General features: G+C 53.9%; 4 protein-coding genes across 4 annotated transcripts; 3 read left to right on the forward strand and 1 right to left on the reverse strand.

Annotated features, from left to right (window-relative positions):
- Positions 1 to 1,775: 1,775 nt before the first annotated feature.
- Positions 1,776 to 4,907, forward strand: NCS57_00272800 (uncharacterized protein; the record flags this gene model as incomplete). Its single annotated transcript, XM_053052751.1, has 3 exons — positions 1,776 to 1,969; positions 2,068 to 4,144; positions 4,200 to 4,907. 3 exons carry the CDS (start codon positions 1,776 to 1,778, stop codon positions 4,905 to 4,907), a joined length of 2,979 nt encoding a protein of 992 aa, XP_052917997.1.
- Positions 4,908 to 7,679: 2,772 nt separating this feature from the next.
- On the forward strand, positions 7,680 to 9,861 carry NCS57_00272900 (uncharacterized protein; the record flags this gene model as incomplete). The annotated part of the gene is made up of 2 exons (XM_053052752.1): positions 7,680 to 9,408; positions 9,458 to 9,861. 2 exons carry the CDS (start codon positions 7,680 to 7,682, stop codon positions 9,859 to 9,861), a joined length of 2,133 nt encoding a protein of 710 aa, XP_052917998.1.
- A 1,605-nt stretch (positions 9,862 to 11,466) lies between these two features.
- Positions 11,467 to 24,623, forward strand: NCS57_00273000 (Dynein heavy chain, cytoplasmic; the record flags this gene model as incomplete). Its single annotated transcript, XM_053052753.1, has 3 exons — positions 11,467 to 11,767; positions 11,820 to 24,127; positions 24,183 to 24,623. The coding sequence occupies 3 exons, from the start codon at positions 11,467 to 11,469 to the stop codon at positions 24,621 to 24,623; spliced, it is 13,050 nt and encodes a 4,349-aa protein (XP_052917999.1).
- Positions 24,624 to 25,088: 465 nt separating this feature from the next.
- Positions 25,089 to 26,778, reverse strand: NCS57_00273100 (Clr5 domain-containing protein; the record flags this gene model as incomplete). Its single annotated transcript, XM_053052754.1, has 2 exons — positions 25,089 to 26,556; positions 26,603 to 26,778. 2 exons carry the CDS (start codon positions 26,776 to 26,778, stop codon positions 25,089 to 25,091), a joined length of 1,644 nt encoding a protein of 547 aa, XP_052918000.1.
- Positions 26,779 to 26,820: the final 42 nt, after the last annotated feature.

The raw sequence follows: 26,820 nt of genomic DNA on the forward strand, positions 1-26,820 counted from the left end.
CTATTGCTCAGAATCAAGGACTTGAGGTGTTCCTGCATGGGTGATGAGTGGACGGCGAGCGAATGTGTATGGTGGTGGCCATGCTCCAATCGCCATTTCAGCTGGTATAATTTTGAGGCCCACGAGGCTAGGCATTGCCGAGCAGCAATAAACGGCCAGTGACTCTTGAACTCGATAGTTTACGACTATGGCTTGAAAACAAGGTCCATGTCAGGTGGGAGCCGTTGTGGTCGAGCGCCCAGTAGGCGGACCATTTGTGTAAGGCGTTTTTTTCTTTTTCTTTCTTTTTTCCCACCCTAGAGGCATGGGGAACTCCGGGTGAGATGACGCAAGTATCGGTCGATACATGGTATGTAGATATCTAGTCTGAGTGAGAGAGTCGTGTGCATCTCGAGTGACAGTGTAGAAAAATCGAATGGATTATTTATTGCGAGTGATATTTTTCGTAAAGTATGCGTGGGGAGATTGATCGAGTGCCGGTTGGTGGTCCCAAGTGACGAAATAGAGTGGGAGATCTGGGGTGGCCCGTTTGGGCAATTGAGCTGTTGGTGTCAACCAGAATAGAACAAGTGCGAGAGCGAGCGCAAGATCGAGTTCGGCATGACGCAACGTCTAGTCCAAAGTTAAAAGAAGGAGAAGAGAAACGGCTCTCCCGTTTTACGCCAAGCGCGGCGTGACCCGATCTTAGTTGGGAGGGAAGCACTGGATACGAAGACTGCTGTCGTCATGGCTTAACTAAACGTTGAGGACGGGACACCCGTCGAATGGATGAGAGAGTCTGTCTGTCTGTCGAACCGGAGCGGCGCCACACAACGCCCGCCGCATCCCGGACTTGACTTGTTTAAACTCCACTGGGTTCTGCGTCAGCGCGGGCAGGGCATTCTTTTGAATCCACCTCACGTCGTCAGTCTGGGGGCCGGAAATGGTGGGCGCAGCAGGTCGCTGTCCGCCTCGTTGCCTAAGCCCCCCCATCCCCATCCCCGGGCATCCCCCATCCGTGGATGGATGAGCAGGGGCCAGCAATTGGAGGGGAGGGAGGTCATGGATTGGATGGATGGAGCGAATGATGGAGCTTGGACGGTTTGTCAGTGGCAGAGAAAGCGAGTGAGCTGTGCTATGCTGTGCAAGAGCCAGGCCAGGCTGACTTGGACCTTTCTCCTGCCGCGTCCTCCCCCTCTACCAACTCTCCATCTTCATCTGTGCTCTTCGGACAAGACGAGACAAGCGTCTGCACTTGTTGTTAGAAGGCAAAAACAGCCCAAGCGAGACACATACCGTCCCAAGACCAAGACCCTTGTCCATTTGATCGAAGCTATCGCTGCACCAAAGCTCTTGAATCGCTCGACCCTTCGCTGCACGCACTGCAAGCAAGCTTCCATCTGAAGCATCCCACCCACCCCCCAGCATATTCCCCCCAGCTGGCGCGCGGGTCCACCACAACAAGCCTCAAGTCCTAGGCCCTTCTCGAGTCCTACACCCTCCTCTCATTCGCCCTAGGACCTCGATCGCCAGCTGCCTCCCGGCTTCAGCTTTGACGCTCCAGGAGAATAAAACAAAAACATCATGACCATGGGTGGCGGATAAGGAAGGCCTCTAGCTTCTCGTTTCCTCGATACCCTCCTTTTTTTTCTGATTGCCCCTCTCGGTTCAGTCCTCGTCGCCCCCTGGCTTGTTTGAGTCCCGTCCAGTCCCCACGAGCCATTGTCCTATCCCCATCCACCTCCCATCTAATCCCATACTCTTATAACCAAAGTCCCGGTTACGCTTCTCCATCAATGGAGACCAAGAAGCGTCTGTCCCTGGATGGGACAGGCCCCGGTTCGGGCCCTTCAGCCCTACGCCGACTCACTCGGAGCCCCAGTCACCGTCTAAGTCTTCGACGTTCGAGTACAGAGTCGACCTCGTCGTCCGTCTCCGCCTCGGTTTCGGTAATGTCGGATGACAGTGAAGCATCGTCGACCGCCTGCGTGTAAGAGATGAACATTTCCTCACATCCACCTCGTCTCGTTTCCTACTTGTCTTGTCTGTTCTCTCATGCTGCATGGGATGAGGCTCATTGCGTGCTAGGACCCGTGATACGGCACGCGATGAGTGCGCTCTTCATCGATTCATCGTCTGGACCGCCGTCAAGCGCAATGAATGCGACAAGATGTCTGCCCAGGAGAAGCGGGAGTGTCCAATGCTGCGCTGCCGCAAGCGATTCCCCAACCACGAGCTGATGCTCCAGCATCTATACACCTGCGACTGGCTCGCCGCCGGTGAGTATTGGTGCTATGAGTGCGAGAAGCCCGAGCGCTTCACCGATTCCAAGTGCAAGCGGTGCCTGGGCCACCCGTCGAGGAGGAGAAAGATCATGTCCATGGCCAAGAACTTCTTCAGCTCCCTCGGCCACAAGTCCAAGAACTCGACCCTGGGCGACCTCGACCTCGACCTTGACGATACTGAAGCGCCCCCAAGCTACGACTCAGCTGTGGCCCCGCCAGAGGTTGAACTGTACTCGAACGAGATCCACGAGATCGACTCGTGCGAGATAGCGCTGCCTACTATTGTGGAGGATGAGGGTGAGGCAGACGCCGCTCCCGTTGCGGCCCCCATGCCTACCCCCAGCATCCCGCCGCTGCCTATCCAACCTCTGCCTACTCACCCCGCAGAGCTCGAATCAGGCGCGACTCTGTGTGAGCCCCTCCTTGACTGGAACACTCTCCCAGATACCGTGGCTCCGGTGAACCTCATCGACCCTGGTGCCAATGTAGGACCGGAGCGGCCCGTCCTCCAGCTCCATATCCGTACAACGGACCTGGATGAGTATCGCAGACAACAAAAGACCCGAAGCAAGGGTGCAGTTGCCCCTAGCACCTCGGTCCGCTCGACCGCCAGCACCAACTCGACGGCGAGCACAAACAGCACCTTGAGCACGGCGAGCTACAACATCTCGCCCGTCTCTGCCTGGTCGGGGCCTTGGGCGAGGACGACGGGCTTCGAGTCCACTTTGACTTCGCCGGCGGACGACCTAGCAAGCCCAGGAGGCCTCCTCAGGACGAACTCGTTCGCCATATCCCGCAAGGCATCCACGGCCAAGGACTGGGGCACCTACAACAACGAGCCATCAGAGTCCTATGACTCCTACGTCCCGGAGCTCCCCGCAGATATGCCTATGCTTGGTGCCTTGTCTAACGATGACTCTCTTCAACCCCCTCTTGCACTTGACCAACCCATCTTTACCTTGAACGACTCTCCCCTTCCTACCTCAGACTTCTCACTTGGATCCAACCTCGCCCTCACTGACAACAATGCCACGATGCCACCCTCACTACCTCCCGCGCAGGCGGTGCCGACGGTTGGATACTACCACAACCCTCGGTCACTTGTCGGCACAGCGTGGGGTGCTCTTGAGATGCACGTCGCCGAGTCCATGACCAAGCTACAGCAAGTGACCAAGAACCCTCTCGTCAGCCAACTTCGATCCATGTCGGCGCACTCGATAGCCACCAACGGTCTTGAAACTCTCGCCGATATACTCGAAGGCCGTCAGCCAACCACTCCCGTAAAGCTTCTCTGTTTCGTCCACCTGGTCTACTGCTTCTCCCTTGTCGTTCATGAGCAAGATGCTCCCAATCGGTCAACGGATCTCTTTGGTCAAGCAATGTCGTACAGTGCCTGGTTCTCAGATCGTCAAGTTCGCCAACACTACATCCAAATCGTCGATGCTCTGTGGAAGCCCGCCGACATGACTGAAGCGGAAGTCGTTAAGCTCGTAAGGGCCAAGGCCTCTTCTCCCTCTGTGTCGCGGTCATCGAGCTTGAAGGGCAAGGAACGTGAATCGGCACCTGTCCCCAATGACTCTCTGGCGTTTGTCTCTCGGTACTTCTTGGATCAGCTGGAATATGCTACTATCCAGGTTATGGATGAGCCTGAGACTCAGGCGTCTGAGCTTTACATGCAACACGTTCACGATCCCTCTATGACCATGCACGTCGGTTCACCATATGCTATTGCTACAAACTTTATGCTCAAGCATAGCTTCCAACCGTACACCGATATCCCCGCCTTCGCTGCCAGTCTGGACAACCTAGTCCAACGTGTCAACTCAAACTTTGTATCGACATTGCGGCGCCTGGAACTCGAACTGATGCATGCTGGAAAGGTAAGCTAGTCTCATGCCAAGGGGGTAAACTTAGTTGCTAACTTGATCGCAATAGATGTGTTTGCCCTCGGATATCTACTTTGATCACTATATCGAACACGTTAGACAACAGATGGACTCGTTGTATCACCAAAACATTCCTCAAACACATACTCGGTCAACCTATTATCGTCACGGCGTCAAGTTTATTGGAACGATTATTAATACACTGGCTCAACCAACTCTGGCCCAATCGGTACCAAACGCAACACCTGCAATTTCGGCACTCGATATCGACGAATTCTTTGAAGCTATTACCCCAGACCCATTCGACTTTAACCAGAATGGCGCATTTAATCCAAACGCTCCCATTGATTTCCCGGCCATGCCAGACACTATCGACCCTTACACACTGAACCCACAACCACTCCCCACCCCGGCAGATACGACGTCGGTACGTGGGCCTTCGACTGCAGCAAACTCACCGCCGTCACCAGCCGCGGCGGGATCTTCTTCGACCAAGGTCAAGTCGAATAGCTGCTGTGATATCTGCGGGTATAGGCCAGAGGGTGATCCTCGCTGGTTCAGCGGAAGCATGGCCAAGCACAAGAAGCTGCAGCATGCTACGTCCCCTCCAAAGATCTACCGCTGCCCATTCCCAGGCTGTACCAGTCAGTACAAGAACCGACCAGACAACCTGCGACAACACCAGATCGAAAAGGGCCATTTCGTTGACGGGCAAGAGGGTGCGCGACGGCCGAAGAAGCGACGCAAGGTGGAATGACATGATGACTTTGACGCACTGGGGTCTACCTCGCTTTCGAGGAGACCATTACTATCCTTCTTCCTCTCCTTATTATACGTTATACATATACAGCGGACACGGCGTTTTGGAATTGTCACGGGCGTAGCATAGCCTGTTTGGAAAAGATACCACAATTGGGATAGTGCATGATGAGCTGCACGAGACACGGAAACAGCCCATAGGATGAACTACATCGAGGAGCATATAGTTTCAACTATGAGATTTACCAAAGAGGAAATACAGTCACCTCAGTCAGATGAAAGTTTATACATGCCACGTGTGAATAATGTGCGGGTTGCATGAGGAGAAAGGGCCTCGGTACAGCCTCCGATGACAATAGTGGTAGTGGGCTTAGCTCAATGCAAGCAACGAGAGCTCGGATCTACTTCTATCAAGGATGCATGGCTGTGCTGCGTACGACTTGGTGATTATTGACGGTTGACGAGGGAGGGACATATTCAAGTCTTTAATCCAGAGAATGAGACAGAATGACACCCATGAAAAGGATTGTTGAATCAGGGATGATGTGTCTAGAGATGAAATGCTGAACCACCTTCAACGCATTGTATCAAGGTGTCAATGAGGAAATTGAAACATTCGCTATGTTTCTATCTCACACGAGGCATGCTGCTTTGAACCCGAAATTGGATTGTCACAAAGCTATTAATATACCCTATATCGACGTCTAGCGAAATCCCAGATCCAATCGAAGCACAAACCCCTGGCCATGTTCGTATCTCGGAAGCAGCGGTACCATGAATGCATCTCGTGCTAAGCTCTAGGGTGGGCCTGTGAGCATGACGGATGCCCGGGGGTCTGTGAGGCGAGACACTGTTTGATGGCATCAAGTTTGATGTGCCACTCGATTTCGGAATATGAAGCGATTTCAACAGCACGGCAAGTACATTAGCATTTCGTTGCATTACAAATCGGGTGAGGCTCTTTTTTCAGATCGGGAGACGCTATGGCTTGAAATGATGGAAAGCACGCCAATGACGACGCGTCTTGTACTTGGCAGGGAGTGTGTTTGTGCGTGCGTGCGTGCGTGTCTCTCGTGTGTGAGACCTTTCTCTGCGTTCTGCAGCGGAATGCTCGGGAAAGTTTTCCTGTTAATAATAGATGCTGGTTGGCTGAGTGAGACGGTCGGTCACGTAAGGTAAGGCGGGCAGCGCCCAAGGCGCGCAGGCGGGAAAGGGATGGCGTCACGTGTCCCGTCAAAGGGGAGTACGTAGTGGGAAAAAAGCCACCTAGGGCGACAACAGGAAGGCAACAAACACGACGGACGAGAATTAGGTGTCGCGTTTTTTGTGTTTTTTACTTCCAGCCAGTCCGGGGTCCCCTTTGATCGTTGCTTGCTTCTTCTCTTCGGTTGATATTGGCGAGCGAAACGAATGATTGCCACTAGCAAACCAATCTTCTTTCATCCCGCCTCATTTGCCCTCTGATGAGACTCTCGACTGCCGAAAGGACCTGCTAAAAAAAATAGACACCCCAACCACCAACCAAACCAACCAACCAGTGGCAGGGGCTCAATTTTTTTCTTCCTCCTCCCGACGTCTCGACCTCACCTCTTTCGCACTCTCTCAGATCGCCCGCCGACGCCTAACGCCACGCCGCCCAGAGAAAATCAAGCAAAACTCCCTGCCCCCCACAATCAAACATTGACAACGGACACACACCTTGCACCTGCACACTTGCCACTCCCTCCCTTCCCCTCTGTGTCCTTGCTCTCTCCATCTCTCTCGGGCACGCACCTAAGGCAAAGGCGTGTCTTCTGCGCACCCTTGGCTGGCTTTTTTCCCCTCCCCTCTCTCGTACCGGCTTCTTCCCTTCTGCCTCACCTCCCCCCTTCCACATTGTCCTCTTGCTCTCACGCGCCCCCCCTCCTCCCCTCTCACCCTCACTCCAGCTCTCCTCCCCTCTGCCCCGGGTTCTCTGTTTCCCCTTCGCCCCTCCCCCCCTGCCAATTGCTCACCCACTTCCTTCTCTTTGGTCCCCCTTCCCGCTTGCCCTACCCCCCCCGGCGCGTAACCTCGTCACGCCAGGCAGGCAAGGCAGGAGGCACCTAGGCAGGCAGGCACGCAGGCAGGCCAAATTTTTTTTCCGGGCTGCGGGCGGGCTGCTCGTCCCTCTCCATAATTTTATTCACGCCTCTGCTGAACCACAACTCCACGCCTCCTCCCCCCATCCCAAACCCAGCTGCTCCATTATCGACACCCCCAAAGATCCTTGGGCCCCAGGGTTTGCTTGCTTCCCACGCAAGGCCACACGCTCCGCAATCCGAACTACACTGCACCGCACCGCACCGCACACCACCGCGCTCCGCTCCGTATCGCACCTACGTGCCCGGCCAGATCTAAGGTCAAGGTCACGGTCTCGTCCCTTGGATTGCTCACCGTCACCGGTCACCGTCTCCGGCTACGCCTGCCGCGTTTCGGCTTCGGCAACGGGCCACGACACCGCCTGGCCTCGACCGACCGACGACCGACCGACTTCATCATCATCACCGGGGGACGACTCGCGACAGTCACGCAACTCCGAACCCGCTCCCTTCATCGACTCTCGGGGTCACGTCACGTCACGTCACTTCTTCTTCACGCACCCTCCTCCCGCTCGCTTCGCCGCGGCCGAACGACGATAGCAACACCTCCGCCGTCCCCTCCCACCTTGCCGACCCCAGATTCTGCTCCCCGCGCGTCCCAATTCTCGCGTTTGTAATCCGGCTCCTCTGCCGGGGCCTGACGAGACGACATGTCGAGTCTGCGTCCGGGATCAAATCCCCATGCTGGCCTAAACTTTCCCCAGGCCGGCATTCGCCGCAATCCATATCCCTCTCCTCATCCGAGCCAGCAGAATAAGCAATCACCAGCGCCTCACTCCGCGTCTCCGTACCAGTCTCAGGCCTATGCACCGCAGCAGCCATCTGGCTATCCCCAACATCTCTTCACCAACCCGAATCCTGTGACTGGTAATCTTCCCAATGGCTCCTCGCGTTCCTCCTCCTCGCACATGTCCAATGCTGTGCCGAGTCCACTCGACGTGTCAAACACGCGAACTGTTCCGCCGCCGCGTGGGCAGATGATGTTCCCTACTCTTGGGCAAGTTGTTCCCAACCAACTCCACCACCATCAACAACAGCAGCAGCAGCTGCACCACCAACACTTGAGTCACCCTTCGCACCCGCTCAACCAGCCTCGGCAAACCCACCACCCACACCATGTCCAGGGCTCTCCACAGCAGCGGCCTCCATCCCAACAGACTCAGCCTACGCCAAAACTCGGGCAGGTTCAGGTTAAGCCCCAAGCTCCTTCGCCCCCTCTGCCGCAGCAGTCAAGCCAGCAGCAAGCCCAGACGCAGCAGCATCAACAACTGCAGCACCAGCTTCAGCAGCAGCAACATCAACAGCACCAGCAGTTGCAGCAACAGCAGCAGCAGCATCAGCATCAACAGCAATTGCAACAGCAACAACAATTGCAGCAGCAGCAGCAACAACAACAGCAGCAGCAGCAGCAACAGCAACATCAACAGCAGCAGCAACAACAGCAGCATCTGCAACAACAGCAGCAACATCAGCAGCTTCAGCAGCAACAGCAGCAACAACACCAACAGCAGCAGCAGCAACACCATCAGCAGCAGCAGCAACATCAGCAACAAGCTCAGCTCCACTCCCAGCAGCAACAAATCCATACTCCTCAGCCTCCGGAGCAACAGCAGCTTCCTCATCAGCAGCAGCAGGAGCCACAACGGACACAATCTCAGCAGGCACAGCGTCAGCCGAAGCCCCAGAAGTCTCAGAGGGATCAGCAGCGGGACCAGCGAGATCAGCAACAGGTTCAGCAACAGCAGGTTCAGCAGCAACAGAAGCAACAGTCGCTTCCTGCAGAGCCAGTTCAACAGCCTCCTGCACCGGCTGCTGCGCCTCAGACGCAGCAACAGCAGGCACCGCCACAGAAGCAGGAGACTAACGGAGATGAAGCAATGGATATTGATAGTCACAACAACGGCGAAGAGTCGGGGGGCCTGGATATGAAGTTGCTTGCTGACCCCAACTACATCCCCCAACAGCCGCTGGGCGAGATGATGTCGCCCCCACCGGAAGGTGGAAGCTACCCGACCCTTGAAGCTGTGCAGAAAGCCGTGCTTCGGTACTGTACGTCTGTCGGCTATGCCATTGTTATCGGCCGCTCGAAGAAGACCGTACCGGGATTGAAGAAAGTTTTGTTTGTCTGTGATCGCGCAGGCAAGCCGCCGAGCCGTGTTAGCCCCGAGTGCCGAAAGCGCAAAACGTCGTCCCGAAAATGCGATTGCCCCTTTGGGTTCTTTGCCATCGAGCAGCGAACCCAGTGGACAATTCGATATCGCCCGGACCCTACCCATCTCTCACACAACCACGGTCCTAGTGAGAGCCCTTCACACCACCCTGCTGCTCGAAAGCTTGACAGCAAGATGGTTGCTGCAGTGAAGGAACTCAAAGAAAACGGTCAGTCTTTTATATAAGCATAGTCAATATCATACTAACTGACAAATAGGTGCTGGGGTTTCAGAGACATTGCAGATTCTGCAAACCGCTAACCCTGATTGTCACTTGCTCCCAAGAGACATATATAATGCTCGTGCAGCTATCAACCGCAACCCTCAGAAAGTGGCGACTGGCCTGGCAGAGAACAGACCTGCGATATACAGCAAACCTCATCAATCACCTGAAGACCGCATACGCGCAGACTTGAGGCGTGAGCTTGCAAAAGCACGAGAAGACATGAAGAAGATGGAGGAGGAAAAGGACAAAGAAATTGGCGAGTTGAAGACTAAACTGGAAGAACAACAAGTCACGATCGCCAAGTTTGAAGAGTTTATCGACATTTGTAACGAGCGGGTCATGTTTCAACGGCAGAGGCTTGCAGGCGGCAACGGAGGCGGGGGCAACCAAGCGTAGGTGGTACCTAACTACCTTGGGTAGTGTGTAGAGTCTCGATCTGGCGCATTGGTCGGTCTAGTGGTCTGCATGGCACGAAGGCGGGTTATGGATGACTGGACAATGGTTTACAAGGGCGTTGGGACTGGTCTTGTTTGTTTGGGACATGCTTTCGCGAACTTGACGGGAGAGACTGGGATTTTGGGGGATTTACGGGTTGAAGCTGGGTTGGGAGGCATTGTCATGTTTTCAGATGGCTTAAGATTATGACGTTTTCTTGTGCTTCTGGTTCTAGGAGGGAAAAGAGTTCTGTCGGTCGGGAATGGTGAGAGGACGACTGTGTACATGATTGGTTTTGTGGTTAGGTACTTTTATTAGAAATGTTAGCATGTAGTTGAGGATTATTCCTCGTTAAATGATTCAAGTTCTATCAAGAGGTATAGGTAGTTATTGTGTGAACTTATGTGCGGACTGAACTAATGGAAGCGTGTATGTAGTAGACGAGCTTGGACGCCACTGGAGCGGGAGGAGACGTTTCGGCTGACGTACCCTTTGTTGTCTGCTGTGCGTGCTTGTATTGGATAAAGGTAACCTGGTTCAAGGTTGTGAAGAAGGATAGTGGGGTTTCAATACTGTGAGTTGTGGCTCAACTCAAGGTTTGAGTTAGGGACCAGCCGCAGCCCGTCCACCATGGCTGCGTGTAGATGGAGTCTCGTTAGCGGGAATGTGTATGCACGAGCATGGTCTTGAGTTGGGATGGACGTAGAGCATTCCTACAGTGAGTTCTTTAACTGAGCCGGATGGTGAGTAACCTTGCCTTGCAATGAGTGACTGATTGTCGTTGAAGACAGACGCACATTTAAAAAGCGTAGCATTCAATCAAAACCCTTGCTGGAGTTCTTTCATTTCCTTGGGACGACCAATGCGACCCCTGCGCCAAAACGCCAACCTGGCATGACCCGACCCATCCTGGGGAGCCCCCCCTTGTCGCGAGATGTGAGGCCAATCAGAGGCCGCGTGTGGCAGCTTGTCGCAGATTTGGCGGATGGGCGCTGTGCTCCACCAGAGGGCGTCCATGCTGTAGTGGGCTTCAGCGGGCTACAGCGTGTGCTTCAGTGCAGGTGCCTCCTGTGTTCATTATTGGGTCCGGTGGGCGGGCTTCCATTTCGATTTCTGTGGGTGCACGCCTCCTGACGACACATGCCGTCCAGTCCAGTCGCGGCAGGGGTTCCCCTGGACCTAGTCGCGTAAATCCGGCAGAGACACAGCAGCGCCCTTGGCTACTTATCCAAACCAGTCCAAAGTCAACAACCGAACTCCTTTGGTGGACACTGGAACTTCATCTCATCAACCCCTACCTACCGCTGCGTAATACCTCTCTGCGACTCCCGCCTTTGCTATCATCGACACCACGCTCCTTTAGCCTTCGAGCTCATCGTACGCCGTCGCTGAGTTTGTTTTCGATAATCTACGCAAGCTTGCCCACCTTGAGCTCCTCGTCCCTCCATCACCGACTCCCCTCGTTTGCGTCCCTCAACCCTCCGCGAGCCGACCTTTTGGAGATGACTGGGCGCTACTAGGCCTTCTCCATCTACTCTCTTTCCCATACCGCACCCTCCTGCCATTATGGAGGTCACTTCGGCTGCTGCGCCGAGCACTGGGAGCTCCGCCAACGGTGTCGCAGCTGCCGCGCCGTTCCCGACCATCGAGCCCGAACGCGTGGTTGAGCATCTCGCTGCCGTCTGCGAGATCGCCCTCGGCGCCACCCACGACGAACTCGAGCAGCTGGGAAGTCTGTTGCACAAGGCCCGCTATGGCGAGACTGTCTCGCGCTGCACGCGGTTTGCGAGCGATAGCCAGAATGTGCTCTATATCCAGAAGGATATCGCAAACCCATCTGCTGTAGAGGCCGGAGCCGACCCTGCTGGTTCGTCTACGTGAAGCTTGCCATGTTGTGTAGTCTTGCTGATGTTTGATAGCGCCGGTTACCTACAACTACACCCTCTCTACCGAGATCTCTTCGTCCCCGACGACCGTCTCCTCTCTTGTCCTTATCAAATCTCCTCAACCTATAGACCCGACACGACCCCTTACATCTCAAATATTTATTACTAATTTGCCTGGCCCTGCCTCTCTCAACGCCGGAGTTGGAGAGCAGGGTACGGCCCTCTCTCCTTGGGAGGTTCTTCATTCTCAGGTCCACCACGCCTTGGTGCCGTACTTTGACGCCAACACCAAGAGCCAGCAGTTGGCCAACGGGTCGAGAGGACGGGCGGATGTTGATGCGAAGACGGGAATTCCAGTCACCAAGAAGCGACTCAATGATCTGGAGCTGAGTCTGCTCCATCTTCAGCAGAACGTTGATATTCCCGAGATCTCACTCACGTTTCACTCCATCGTTCAGAATGTCCTCGACGATGCCGAATCTCGCCATACCCGGCCCTCTCTCGATGCGATCCCCCAGAATCTTCTCCAGGACAGCACATTCCTCAACCGGCTGCAGGCCAACGTCAATACCTGGATCAAGTCCATTCAGGGCATCACCAAATTGACCAAGGACCCGTCTTCGAATGCGAACCAGGAGTTCAACACTGCGAGTCAGGAGGTCAACTTTTGGCTGTCCATGGAGTCGGCTTTGGAGGGTATCGAGGGTCAGCTCAGGAGCGAGGGTGTGCTCCTGACACTCGAGATCCTCAAGCATGCCAAGCGTTTCCAGGCCACCGTCAGTTTCACGGCTGACACCGGTCTCAAGGAAGCTATGGACAAGGTTCAGAAGTACAACCAGCTCATGCGTGATTTCCCTCTCGATGAGCTGCTTTCTGCTACCTCGCTTTCCAAGGCACAGGAGGCTATCGCGCAGATCTTTGGACATCTGAACAAGAAACTGAGGATTTGCCCTTATCCGATCCGTAGGGCTCTGCCGCTGGTTGAAGCCATCTCGGCCGATCTCGACGAAGTGCTTCACCGACTGCTACCGGGAACTGAGCTGGTCAACCTGGACTACCAGCAGTTCCAGACCATCATGCAGACTTGCGACGACATATTCCGAACTTGGGAAGAGAATGTCAAGGAGTTCACCAATGTGGCCCGTGAAGTGACTCGACGTCGAAACGAGAAGTTTATCCCTATCAAGATCAACAAGAAGCACTCGGAGCTTGAGTCGAGGATCAAGTACGTCAGCACTTTCCGTGACAACCACGAGCAGCTCCAGCGGACGATCATCAACGTCCTTGGCCCTCAGGCGACTATCCCCGGCGTCACCGAGACAACGGGCTCAAACGGCATCGTCATGGAGGAGATGGGCGATGTGGACGCCGTTGAAGAGGTCAAGCAGGCCTGGGAGGCTCTGCATAATGTCGACCTGCTGGATGTCACCGACCAGGGCAAGGAACGCTGGGTACGAGCCGAGAATCTTTACAACGAGCGCACGACTCGAGTGGAGAACTCTATCATTGCCAGACTTCGAGATCGACTGGCCACTGCCAAGACCGCCAACGAGATGTTCCGAGTCTTCTCCAAGTTCAACGCCCTCTTTGTCAGGCCTAAGATTCGCGGTGCTATCCAGGAGTACCAGAACCAGCTGATGGACCACGTCAAGCAGGCAATCAATGGACTGCATGAGCGATTCAAGCAGCAGTATGGTCACTCGGAGACTCACGCTATGGCTCAGCTTCGTGATCTCCCTCCTGTCTCAGGTGCCATCATCTGGGCTCGCCAAATCGAGTTCCAACTTGACGGCTACATGCGAAAGGTCGAGGCTGTCCTTGGTCCTGATTGGACTATGCACACCGAAGGTCACAAGCTCCAGGAGGAGAGCGAGCTCTTCAAGCAGAAGCTGGATACTGCTCGAATCTACGAGGCTTGGATTGCCGACGTGGGTAGACGCAAGATCTCTATTTCTGGCCAACTCTTTGAGATTGCTCGTGTCAGATCTGCTGGTGGTATCCTTGAGCTCACTGTCAACTTTGATCCTCAAGTCATTACTCTCTTCAAGGAGACACGCAACCTTACCTGGCAATCGTACTCTGTGCCGCACGCTGTTACCACCGTGTCCAAGGATGCCAAGCGAGTGTACCCCTACGCTGTTAGCCTGATGGAGAGCGTGAGAACACTATCCCAGACTCTGCGGCAAATCTCGGTCATGGGTGAGGAGTCGGTCCTGCTCTATGGTTACCGAAACGATGTCTACAAGTTGATTAGTGAAGGTGTGCCGCTGCGATGGGAGTCGTTCATCAACTCGCATGAGCTCTTCTACTCTGATAATAGACAAACACGACCACTTCTTCCTGGTGGAACCGACTTTGGCCTTGCCAAGAACACGGAGAGCAAGCACGGCATGTTCATTCGCGGTTTTGCAGCTGCTGTGTCCGTTCTCCAGCAGAAGGCTGTGTCTCTGAACTTCATTCATGCCACTGTTGAGCAAGCTTTGAAGGAGCTCAACACCTGCCCCTATGAGGAAGCTGCTTTCCACACTCGCTTGGATACGATCCAGGCTGCCGTGGATCAGCTGAACTTGGAGCAATATGTGAACTTGGACTTCTGGGTGCGTGGCCTGAACAGCAAGGTTCAGTCGATTCTCCTCACCCGCCTCCAGAGCGCTGTTCACGCATGGATCGAAGCGTTTGAGGACGACACTCCTGATGATGAATTGCGACGAAAGGTCAACAACAACAATGAAGAGGCTAAGCCCGATGGCCCGACCATGAAGCGTCTTGTTCTTGAGCTGGCCATGCGCAACCAAGTCATCTACCTCGATCCTCCTCTGGAGTTTGCTCGGGCTAGTTGGTTCCTCCATCTTCACGAGTGGCTCGGAATTGTCTGCAACCTTCGCAAGATCAAGGCGACTCGATACCAGATGAGCCTGACCACTACCGCCAATGATGAGCCTCGCTTCACTGACTTGCCGTCGGAGTGCGCTGGCCTGCTGCAGCGTGTCTATGTCTCTGTTGAGAAGAAGCTGCATGAGGTTAGTGCCTATGTCGACAAGTGGCTTCAGTTCCAGTCACTCTGGGATCTTCAGTCTGAGCAGGTTTACGATGCTCTTGGCGAGCAGCTCCCTCGATGGTTGCAGCTTCTGCAGGAAATCCGCAAGACCCGGTCTACCTTTGACACTCAAGAAGTCAGCCGGGCGTTTGGCCATCTCACCATTGATTACGATCAAGTTCAGACCAAGGTCAATGCGAAGTATGATCAATGGCAGCATGAGATTCTCATGAAGTTTGCCAGCCGCCTAGGAAACCGTATGCGCGAGATCAATGCAGAGATTGAAAAGGCACGCAAGCACCTCGAGAGCCAGAGCTCAGATGCCTCCTCGACTGCTCAGGCCGTCCAATTCATCACCGTTGTGCAGAGCTGCAAGCGCAATGTCAAGACGTGGGCGCCCGAGATTGACATGTTCCGCCAAGGACAGTCGACGCTTGTCAGGCAACGATATCAGTTCCCCAATGACTGGCTGCACATTGAGCAGATCGACAGCCAATGGGAGGCTCTCAAGGAGATTCTTGAGAAGAAGTCTAGAATCGTCCAGGATCAGACTGATGCGCTCCAGGCCAAGATCGTCGCCGAGGACAAATTGATTAACGAACGAATTGCTGAAATCGCCGCCCAGTGGAACGAGGAGAAGCCTGTCTCTGGAACCATTCAGCCTGATGTTGCATCTGCCACCCTGAGCTCCTTTGAATCCCGTATCTCCAAGCTTCAGGATGATGCTCAAATGGTGGCGAAGGCCAAGGAAGCCTTGGATATTCCTGCTAGCCCCGATACCTCTCTTGAGGCCACTCTTGAGGAGGTCCGCGACTTCCAGTCTGTCTGGTCTAACCTTTCCACCATCTGGGCGAGTCTCAATGAGACACGCGATATTCTCTGGACTGCTGTTCAGCCACGAAAGATTCGATCCAAGGTTGACGACCTCATCAAGAGCACCAAGGAAATGCCCAGCAGGATGCGACAGTATGCTGCTTTCGAGCACGTCCAGGGCATTCTTCGCGGCTTCCTCAAGGTCAACTCTATTCTCTCCGACTTGAAGTCTGATGCCATTCGCGAACGTCATTGGCACAAGATCTACAAGCAAATCAAGCCGCAGAAGCGCTTCTCACCGAGCTCGATGACCCTTGGTGATGTTTGGGACCTCAACCTGGTTGCTACCGAAGTCATCGTCAAGGACATCATTGCTCAGGCTCAGGGTGAAATGGCTCTTGAAGAGTTCTTGAAGCAAGTCCGTGAGACATGGCAGAACTATGCCTTGGAGATGGTCAACTACCAGAACAAGATCCGACTCATTCGTGGTTGGGACGATCTCTTTGCCAAGTGTAGTGAGAACCTGAACTCTCTGCAGGCTATGAAGCACTCTCCCTATTACAAGGAGTTTGAGGAAGAGGCTGTTGCATGGGAGGACAAACTCAACCGCGTCCATGTTCTCTTTGATGTGTGGATTGATGTTCAACGCCAATGGGTCTACCTTGAGGGTGTCTTCACTGGCAACGCGGATATCAAGCACCTTCTCCCTATCGAGTCGGGACGTTTCCAGAACATCAACAGCGAGTTCTTGGCTGTCATGAAGAAGGCCAACAAGTCGCCGTACGTCCTCGAAGTTCTCAACATCCCCAACGTCCAGAAATCTCTTGAGCGACTCGCAGAAATGCTCAACAAGATCCAGAAGGCTCTCGGTGAGTACCTGGAGAAGGAGCGAGTCTCGTTCCCCAGATTCTACTTTGTTGGTGACGAGGATCTCCTGGAGATGATTGGTAACAGCAACGACACACTGCGCATTGCCAAGCACTTCAAGAAGATGTTTGCTGGTTTGTCAGGTCTCGTCATGGACGATGAAACTGTCATTTCTGGCTTCACTTCCAAAGAAGGTGAGGTTGTTCGACTCAAGAAGGAAATCTCTTTGGCCAAGACACCGAAGATCAACGACTGGCTGGCTCTCCTCGAGGGTGGCATGAAGTCGACCCTGGCTGAGCTGCTTGCTGAGGCCGTTGACCAATACACGCCCATCTTTGAATCGGAGACGATTGACCGAGAGGCTCTGAACGAGTTTATGGACGCCTATCCCAGCCAGATTGTTGTACTTGCAACCCAGGTTGTTTGGACGACCGCGGTTGACAAGTCTCTTACCACTGGCGGCGAGACGCTCAAGGCTATCTTCGATCGTGAAGTCGAGGTCCTCCGCGTTCTTGCCGATACCGTCCTCGGAGAGCTTGAGGTCATTCTGAGGAAGAAGTGCGAACAGTTGATTACCGAATGTGTCCACCAGCGTGACACTATTGAGAAGCTCATCAATGCAAACGCCAACTCCACAAGCCACTACCTCTGGCAGTTGCAGATGCGCTACGTCTACGAACCCCAAGGCGAATATCTTGATCGCTTGTACATCAAGATGGCCAACGCCAAACTCAACTATGGCTTCGAATACCTGGGTGTTCCGGAGCGCCTTGTTCGCACCCCTCTTACCGATAGATGTTTCCTCACCCTCACTCAGGCACTGTGCCAACGACTGGGTGGTTCACCTTATGGTCCTGCCGGTACGGGTAAGACTGAATCAGTCAAAGCCCTTGGTGTGCAGCTGGGACGATTCACGCTTGTCTTCTGCTGTGACGACACTTTCGACTTCCAGGCCATGGGTCGTATCTTCCTTGGTATCTGCCAGGTCGGCGCTTGGGGTTGTTTCGATGAGTTCAACCGTCTGGAGGAGCGTATCTTGTCCGCTGTCTCGCAGCAGATCCAGAACATTCAGCTGGGTCTCAAGCAGGGTGTCGAGGATGACCAGTCTCAGATTGAGTTGGTCGGCCGCCATCTCCACGTCAACGAAAACACTGGTATCTTCATCACCATGAACCCTGGCTATGCTGGTCGTTCCAACCTCCCCGATAACTTGAAGAAGCTCTTCCGAAGTGTTGCCATGTCTAAGCCAGACAAGGAGCTCATTGCCGAGGTTATGCTTTACTCGCAGGGTTTCAACCAGGCCAAGCAACTCTCCAAGCAGACTGTTCCCTTCTTCGATCAGTGCTCTGGCAAGCTGTCTAAACAGGCTCACTACGACTTTGGTCTGCGTGCTTTGAAGAGTGTTTTGGTTAGCTCTGGTGGCCTCAAGCGTGCTCGCTTGGGCGAAGGCAGCCTCGGTGCCGAGGAGGTTGTTGAACCCGAGATCATTGTGCAGAGCATTCGGGAGACTATTGCGCCCAAGTTGATCAAGTCCGATGTTGACATCATGGCCACTATTGAAACAACCTGCTTCCCTGGTGTTCAATACGTGCCAGCCAACCTTGAGGCCCTGGAGAACGCTATCCGCGAGCTTGCAGCAGAGCGTCATCTCGTCGTCAATGAGCTTTGGATGACCAAGGTCCTCCAGCTCTACCAGATCCAGAAGATCCACCACGGTGTCATGATGGTCGGTAACTCTGGATCCGGAAAGTCTGCTGCGTGGAGGCTTCTGCTGGATGCTCTTCAGAAGGTCGAAGGTGTTGAAGGCGTGTCTCATGTGATCGATTCAAAGGTCATGTCGAAGGAGGCACTGTACGGAAACCTCGACTCGACAACTCGTGAGTGGACCGACGGTCTGTTCACCAGCATTCTCCGCAAGATTGTCGACAACCTGCGTGGCGAAGACTCGAAGAGACATTGGATCGTCTTTGATGGTGATGTCGATCCTGAATGGGTCGAGAACTTGAACAGTGTCCTCGATGACAACAAGCTGCTTACCCTCCCCAATGGTGAACGTCTCAACCTGCCTCCTAACGTTCGAATCATGTTCGAAGTCGAGACTCTCAAGTACGCTACTCTTGCCACCGTCAGTCGTTGCGGTATGGTCTGGTTCAGCGAGGACACTGTCTCGCCGATCATGATGGTCCAAAACTATCTCTCAACTCTCCGCAGCGTTCCCTTTGAGGACTTGGATGAGGATAGCGTTGCTACGGGACATAGCCCTGCCAAGACTCTGGCTGTGCAAAGCGAGTTTGCCAGTCTGCTCCAGGTCTACTTGACCGACGAGGACTTTATTCTCCAAGCTCTCCAGCGAGCTGAGGGTTACAATCACATTATGGAGTTCACAACCGCTCGTGTGCTCACCACCCTCTTTTCGCTGCTCAACAAGGCCGTCCGAGACGCAATCGAGTACAATGGCCAGCACTCCGACTTTCCTCTCGAGTCTGAACAGATCGAATCCTTCATCTCGAAGAAGCTTCTGTTGGCGCTTGTTTGGGCACTCACTGGCGACTGTCCTCTGGCTGATAGAAAGTCATTTGGTGATGATATCTGTGCCTTGGCCAACTTTGGCTCGCCTCCTCTTGATGGCACCAGCTCTCTCATTGATTTCGACGTCACTCTTCCCAAGTCTGAGTGGGCTCCTTGGCAGAACCAGGTACCATCTGTGGAAGTCAACACTCACTCCATCACTCAGACCGATGTCGTTATTCCCACGCTGGACACTGTCCGTCACGAGGATGTTCTTTACTCTTGGCTCGCTGAGCACAAGCCTCTGCTGCTTTGTGGTCCTCCTGGATCTGGTAAAACAATGACTCTGTTCAGTGCACTTCGCAAGCTGCCCAACATGGAAGTTGTTGGTCTTAACTTCTCGAGCGCGACAACTCCTGACCTGCTCATTAAGACATTCGAGCAGTACTGCGAATACAAGAAGACACTGAACGGTGTTATGCTCTCACCCACTCAGATCGGACGATGGCTTGTCATCTTCTGCGATGAGATCAACTTGCCGGCACCAGACAAGTATGGAACGCAACGCGCTATTTCGTTCCTTCGCCAGCTTGTTGAGCATAATGGTTTCTGGAGAACATCCGACAAGTCATGGGTCACTCTGGACCGTATCCAGTTCGTCGGTGCTTGCAATCCTCCTACTGATGCTGGACGTACTCCCATGGGTGCCAGATTCCTTCGACATGCTCCTCTCATCATGGTCGACTATCCTGGTGAGCTTTCTCTCAACCAGATCTACGGCACTTTCAACTCTGCTGTTCTCAAGATCATCCCATCTCTTCGCGGATATGCAGAGCCTCTTACCCACGCCATGGTTCGCTTCTATCTCGAGTCCCAGCAAAGATTCACACCCAAGATTCAGCCCCACTATGTCTACTCCCCTCGTGAACTCACTCGATGGGTCCGTGGTGTGTACGAGGCTATCCGGCCCCTGGAAGCCTTGACCATTGAAGGTCTTATCCGAATCTGGGCTCACGAAGCTCTGCGCCTCTTCCAAGATCGACTGGTGGCTGAAGAGGAGCGACAGTGGACCGATGAGAGCGTACGACGCATCGCATTGGAGTTCTTCCCCAACATTGATGAGGAGAAGGCACTTGGAGGCCCTATTCTGTTCTCCAACTGGCTGTCCAAGAATTATGTCCCGGTTGATCGTGAGCAGCTGCGAGACTTTGTCAGGGCTAGGCTCAAGACCTTCTGCGAGGAAGAGGTTGACGTGCCCCTGATCCTCTTCAACGATGTCTTGGAGCACGTGCTGCGTATCGATCGTGTCTTCCGACAGCCCCAAGGCCATCTCATCTTGATTGGTGTCAGTGGCAGTGGCAAGACTACACTGTCTCGCTTTGTGGCTTGGATGAACGGCCTCAAGGTCTTCCAGATCAAGGTCCACGGAAAGTACTCTGCTGAGGACTTTGATGACGATCTTCGAGATGTCCTTCGACGATGCGGTTGCAAGGGTGAGAAGATTTGCTTCATTATGGACGAGTCGAACGTCTTGGACTCGGGTTTCCTGGAGAGAATGAACACCCTGCTCGCCAATGCCGAAGTTCCCGGTCTTTTCGAGGGAGACGAGTATGCAGCCCTTATGACTGCTTGCAAGGAGGGTGCTCAGCGCCAGAACCTGCACCTAGACTCGCCAGAGGAACTATACAAGTGGTTCACGCAGCAGATCGTCAAGAACCTACACGTCGTGTTTACCATGAACCCCCCCGAGGATGGCCTCTCCTCAAAGGCTGCGACCAGTCCTGCCTTGTTCAACCGATGCGTCCTCAACTGGTTCGGAGACTGGTCTGATCAGGCTCTCTTCCAAGTCGGCCATGAGCTCACCCAATCTATCGACTTGGACCGAAGCAACTTTGAGTGTCCTGATACCATTCCTGTGGCATACCGTGGTCTGCAACTGCCTCCTTCTCATCGTGAGACAGTTGTTAACTCGATGGTGCACATCCACTATTCGCTGCAGCGATACAACGAGAAGCTGCTCAAGCAACAGGGCAAGGTTACTTTCTTGACGCCTCGACACTTCCTTGACTTTGTCACGCAATACATCAAGCTCTACAACGAAAAGCGGGAGGATCTTGAGGAACAGCAGCGTCACTTGAACGTTGGTCTAGAGAAGCTTAGAGACACGGTGGACAAGGTTCGCGATCTTCGAGTGAGCCTTGCGGAGAAGAAGAAGCAACTGGAGCAGAAGGATGCGGAGGCGAACGAGAAGCTGCAGCGCATGGTTGCTGATCAGCGTGTGGCGGAACAGAGGAAGAATACTTCACTAGAGATTCAGGCCAATTTGGAGAAGCAGGAGGCAGAGGTTGCCTCGCGGAAGAAGGTTGTGCTGGAGGATCTCGCAAAGGCAGAACCCGCTGTCGAGGAGGCCAAGGCCAGTGTCAGCAACATCAAGCGTCAACATCTGACCGAAGTCAGGTCCATGGGCAACCCACCTCAGGGTGTTCGACTTGCCATGGATGCCGTATGCACTTTGCTCGGTCACAGGATCAACGACTGGAAGGCGGTGCAAGGAATCGTGCGAAAGGACGACTTCATTGCCAGCATTCTCATGTTTGACAACGCCAAGCAGATGACCAAGGGCTTGAGGAACAAGATGCGCAACGACTTCTTGTCCAACCCTGAATTCACCTTTGAGAAGGTCAACCGCGCTTCCAAGGCTTGCGGTCCTCTCGTGCAGTGGGTTGCTGCCCAGGTCAACTACTTTGACATTCTCGACCGGGTCGGTCCTCTCAAGATCGAGGTCGAGCAGCTCGAGGATCAAGCCCTGGAGACCAAGGCCCAGGCCAAGTCTGTGCAGAACAACATCGCGGAGCTCGAGGCCAGCATCAACATGTACAAGACTGAGTATGCTGCGCTTATCAGTGAGACCCAGGCCATCAAGGCCGAGATGTCGAGAGTCCAGTTCAAGGTGGACCGCAGTGTCAGACTTCTCGACAGTCTGTCCTCGGAACGAGTTCGCTGGGAGGCTGGAAGCAAGTCGTTCGAAATCCAAATCAGCACCCTCGTCGGAGATGTCCTGGTGGCTGCGGCCTTCCTGGCGTACAGTGGTCTATACGATCAGACATTCCGAAAGTCAATGATGGACGACTGGTTCCATCAGCTTCACCTGTCTGGTATTCAGTACAAGTCGCCAAACCCTGTTACTGAATACCTGTCTACAGCTGATGAACGCCTGGGCTGGCAGGAGAATGCCCTCCCCGTCGATGATCTGTGCACTGAGAATGCCATCATTCTCAAGCGTTTCAACCGTTACCCACTAATCATCGACCCTTCGGGACGAGTTACCGAGTTCCTGCAGAAGGAATGCAAGGATCGCCGCCTGACGGTGACGAGCTTCTTGGACGATACCTTTACCAAGCAGCTCGAGAGTTCTCTTCGATTCGGAAACCCCATTCTCATCCAGGATGCCGAGCATCTGGATCCTATCCTCAACCACGTCCTCAACAAGGAATGTCAACGAACTGGTGGTCGTGTTCTCATCCAGCTCGGCAAGCAGGAGATCGACTTTTCGCCAGCCTTCAAGCTCTACCTTTCCACTCGCGATCCATCGGCCACCTTTGCCCCTGACATCTGCAGTCGAACCACCTTTGTCAACTTTACTGTCACACAGAGCAGTCTGCAGACCCAGTCACTGAACGATGTGCTCAAGTCAGAGCGGCCGGATGTTGACGAGCGACGCTCCAACCTCATCAAGCTTCAGGGAGAGTTCAAGATTCACTTACGACAGCTGGAGAAGCGGCTGCTTCAGGCTCTCAACGAGTCTCGTGGTAACATTCTGGATGATGACAACGTCATCGAGACGCTCGAGACTCTCAAGACCGAGGCTGCAGAGATCTCTGCCAAGATGAGCAACACCGAGGGTGTCATGGCTGAGGTGGAGGAAATCACACAGCAGTACAGCATCATTGCCCGATCTTGCAGTGCTGTCTTTGCTGTTCTGGAGCAACTGCACTACCTCAACCACTTCTACCAGTTCTCGCTCCAGTACTTCCTCGACATCTTCCAGTCAGTGCTCCACGGCAACAAGAACCTCGCCAACGTGACAGACCACAACGCCAGACGCGATGTCATTGTCAAGGACCTCTTTGTCAACACATTCAAGCGGACCGCACTTGGTCTGCTCCAAAAGGACCGCATCACTCTGGGAATGCTTCTCGCTCAGGCCTCTCCCTACAAGATGGACAAGTCTGTCATCGACATGATCCTCGACAACCGTGTTGAGGGCAAGGACCTCTCGTCACACCCTGACGACAGAGAAAACGCATTCGCGCAGGCCAAGAAGCTTAGCGCTATCAAGGACAAGATTGATGCCATCTCAACCGAGGACTGGGACAAATTCTTCACTGAGGAGTTGGCCGAGAACGCTGTGCCCCAGATCTGGGATGAGAAGACTGAGGCCGTGGACCAAGCCCTTCTGTCTCTCCTGCTCGTCAAGCTATTCAGGATGGACCGATTTGTTCCCGCCGCCGAACGCTTCGTTGCTCAGGTCTTTGGTTCCGACATCTTTGATATCGTCGAGGACCTGAAGCAGACCGTCACTCAAGTATCTGCCACACTGCCAATCTCCCTGGTGTCGAGCCCCGGCTTCGACGCCAGTTACAAGGTGGACAACCTGGTCGAGAGGATGCGCGTCAAGTGCACAAACATCGCCATGGGTTCCAACGAAGGTCTCGCCAGCGCCGACAAGGCTATCAGCAATGCCGCCCAGACTGGCTCATGGGTCTTGGTCAAGAACGTGCACTTGGCTCCTACCTGGCTTCAGAGCTTGGAGAAGCGCATGGAGTCACTCAACCCTCACTCAGACTTCCGTCTCTTCCTTTCCATGGAATCGAGCCCCAAGATTCCTGTCAACCTGCTCCGAGCCTCCCGCGTGCTCATGTACGAGCAGCCTGCTGGTGTGAGGGCTAACATGAAGGACTCGATGTCATCCCTGTCCACGCGAGCCACCAAGAGCCCCGTGGAGAGAACACGACTTTACCTGCTTCTGTCCTTCTTGCACGCCGTCGTGCAAGAGAGACTGCGATATGCGCCAAACCTTGGCTGGAAGGGATTCTGGGAGTTTAACGACAGTGACGTAAGTGAAGCCTGGACCTCGCCTCCCTTGAGATGATAGCTAACATATACGATAGTATGAGTGCTCCGCCTACATTGTCGATACTTGGATCGACGGCGTAGCAGGCAACCGAACCAACCTTGCGCCCCAGAATATCCCATGGGAGATGCTGCGATACCTTGTGACTGAAACGTATGGTGGCAAGATTGACGATGAAGGAGATTTCAAGCTCCTTTCTCAGCTCGTCACATCATTCCTCACTCCCGCCGCCTACGAGGTTGACCACAAGCTTGTCGATGGACCCGAGGGCGGTCTCGTTGTGCCATCAGGCACAAGTTTCCAGGACTTCCAGGCTTGGATTCACCGTCTGCCCGAACGCGAGCCCCCTACCTATCTTGGCCTGCCTGCCAACGCCGAGAAGCTACTCCTCGGAGGCCTCGGTCGCAGCCTGATTGGCAACCTGCGCAAGGTTACTGAACTGCTCGACGAGGGCGAGCAGCTGGTGACGGAGGTTTAAGTTGTCATGGACTAGGAAAGATAGATTGTACTATGGATGGAATTAGGAGGCTGTGTCATTGACTTCACTTCTTGAAAAGGGCTTGGGTCCCTTCCTGTTTTCTTTACTTGTGGCATCAAGCGGCGGCGCGTTGCGAGAATGGCGGATACTGTCGAGGACTACACTATACTTGGTGATACCCCCTGCGTCACATAGACTGGTGCTTTGTTTTTCTTGATTTGTTTTAGTGTGTTTTATCTACAATTACAAAAGAACGGTTCGCTATGCCCTGATCTAACTCGTGCGTGGACTCGCGAAACCTTTGATAATTCAACCCCTGAATCCTTCCAACGGTCTTTGCCGATATAAATGAGGGGGGCAAATTTACGATAGAAGTAACGACAGAAACCCGAAAGGCCTAAAAGGTAACCCAGAAGATAGAAGAAGCATAAAACAAGAGCAGACAAAGAGAATGCAAAGGAAAAATTACCTCTCAGGAACTGCCACGAACCCGTACGCACTCGGCGACGGCATTGGGGCAGAATAGTCCACGTTGACATTGACAAACCCCAAGTCACCACCAAACGCAAACACATCAAAGTGGTCCATGTCCGGGGCAGCGCTCTCCTGGCTCTGGCTCTGAGCTGGATAGGGGAGCTGGATCCTGAGAGTCTCAGATAGGTACTGGCGCAGCTGTGATTGGAGAAAGGGCTCGAACGACTTTTCTTCGTCAACCAGGTCAACGAGCTCGTTCATCCATTCAAACTTGTCAATGAAATCGATCAACAGCTCACTCTCTTTTAGTTCCAAAAGGCTCTGGGCACGCTCGGCAGCGTTCTTGAGGAGGCTTTCATCAGACATGGCATAATCGCGAGGAGTGGTCTCGGCGCCAATCATCCAGGACACAGTGACAAGGAGCTCAGAGGCAGAGATGCCATAGGCAGACTCGCACTGATTATACCAATCGGGCGCGCAACCAGGTCTAACCAGGCCCAGCAGGACGCCCCAGAGGGTACAGAAAATCCTGGTGTTATCCCACCAGTGGCGCATGGCAGGGTTGGGCTGGACCGACGGATTCTGCAGGGGAACCGGGTGGTTCTTGAGAAGCTGTTCACTACACCATGCCACGCAGAGGCGCAGGGGCTGCGAGGCGTTTCGTCGAACCATGTCGACAAATGGTTGTCCCCTGATGAAATCGTTGAGGAGGTGCTCTGCTGAGAAGTTCGGAGCCTGCTCTTCCTCGCACAGAGCGCGCTCATACTGGTCGAGGCCATAGAAAAGGAAGTAGTCGGCCACCAGGTCAATAGAGGAATAGTGGTGAGGAAGATGCCTCAGTGATCCGTTCTCGTCGACAAACTTCTTAATGGTGGCGCAGGTGTGGCGCTTCACTGTCGTATTATCAACCTGTTCGAGGCGGTCTTCCAAGTATGCTGTGAGCATCGACATGACGAAGTGAGGCTCATCGTCGTAGGCTTGTTGCTGAGATAAGAGACTAGAGAGCAGTCCCCATGCTTGGCGGGTATTCTCTCGTTTATCAGCGACCCGAGCACATGAGATGGCAAGGAACATCTGGGTTGCAGAGTGAGGCTGGTTGGACCTGGATAGGGAGCTGTAGAGGCCTGAATATAGCTGGAAAGCGTTCTCATCGTCAGACATGGCAGCGCAGAAGTCAGCGGCAAGCTTTCTTGTCGCCTCACCATCCCCAGGCCCCCAAGGGTAGCGTATACGATGGCGAGGGCTTGGTTGCGTAAGAATGTAGTCATCGTGGTCCGTATCGTCGACAATGGCACTCGTCGAGGCCATGGTGCTGGGCGGGTTCAGTCGGGGACTTGTGTCGAATGGTCGACCATTGTCGAATTCCATCTGCTCGAGCGCACCCATAGAATTCTTCTTTTCGCCAGAGTTGTACTTCTTGACCCCCCATTTGTCAAGACGATACCCATACTGGCGCTTGCTGCGGAAATCAGTCAAAGGTCGAGACAGCTCCAAGGTCGACATACCTCGCGTAGAAGTTAAAACGCTTCCTCATAAACTCCATGACAATGTTGAGAGTGTAGGATTTGTAAAGAGTACAAAGTATAGGCTTGAACTTCTCCCAACTCTCGTCAGTGATACGATGTGAACGTTTGTGTGCCGGATCAATCCATCTCGAGTTTGAGGGTCCCACGCCTGCCATTGTCTCGGTTCTTTGCTCTCGGGTTTGCTTGAGGGGTTCGGT

The sequence above is a fragment of the Fusarium keratoplasticum genome, chromosome 2 (genome assembly GCF_025433545.1).
Source record: "Fusarium keratoplasticum isolate Fu6.1 chromosome 2, whole genome shotgun sequence".
In the NCBI taxonomy this organism is placed as follows: domain Eukaryota; kingdom Fungi; phylum Ascomycota; class Sordariomycetes; order Hypocreales; family Nectriaceae; genus Fusarium; species Fusarium keratoplasticum.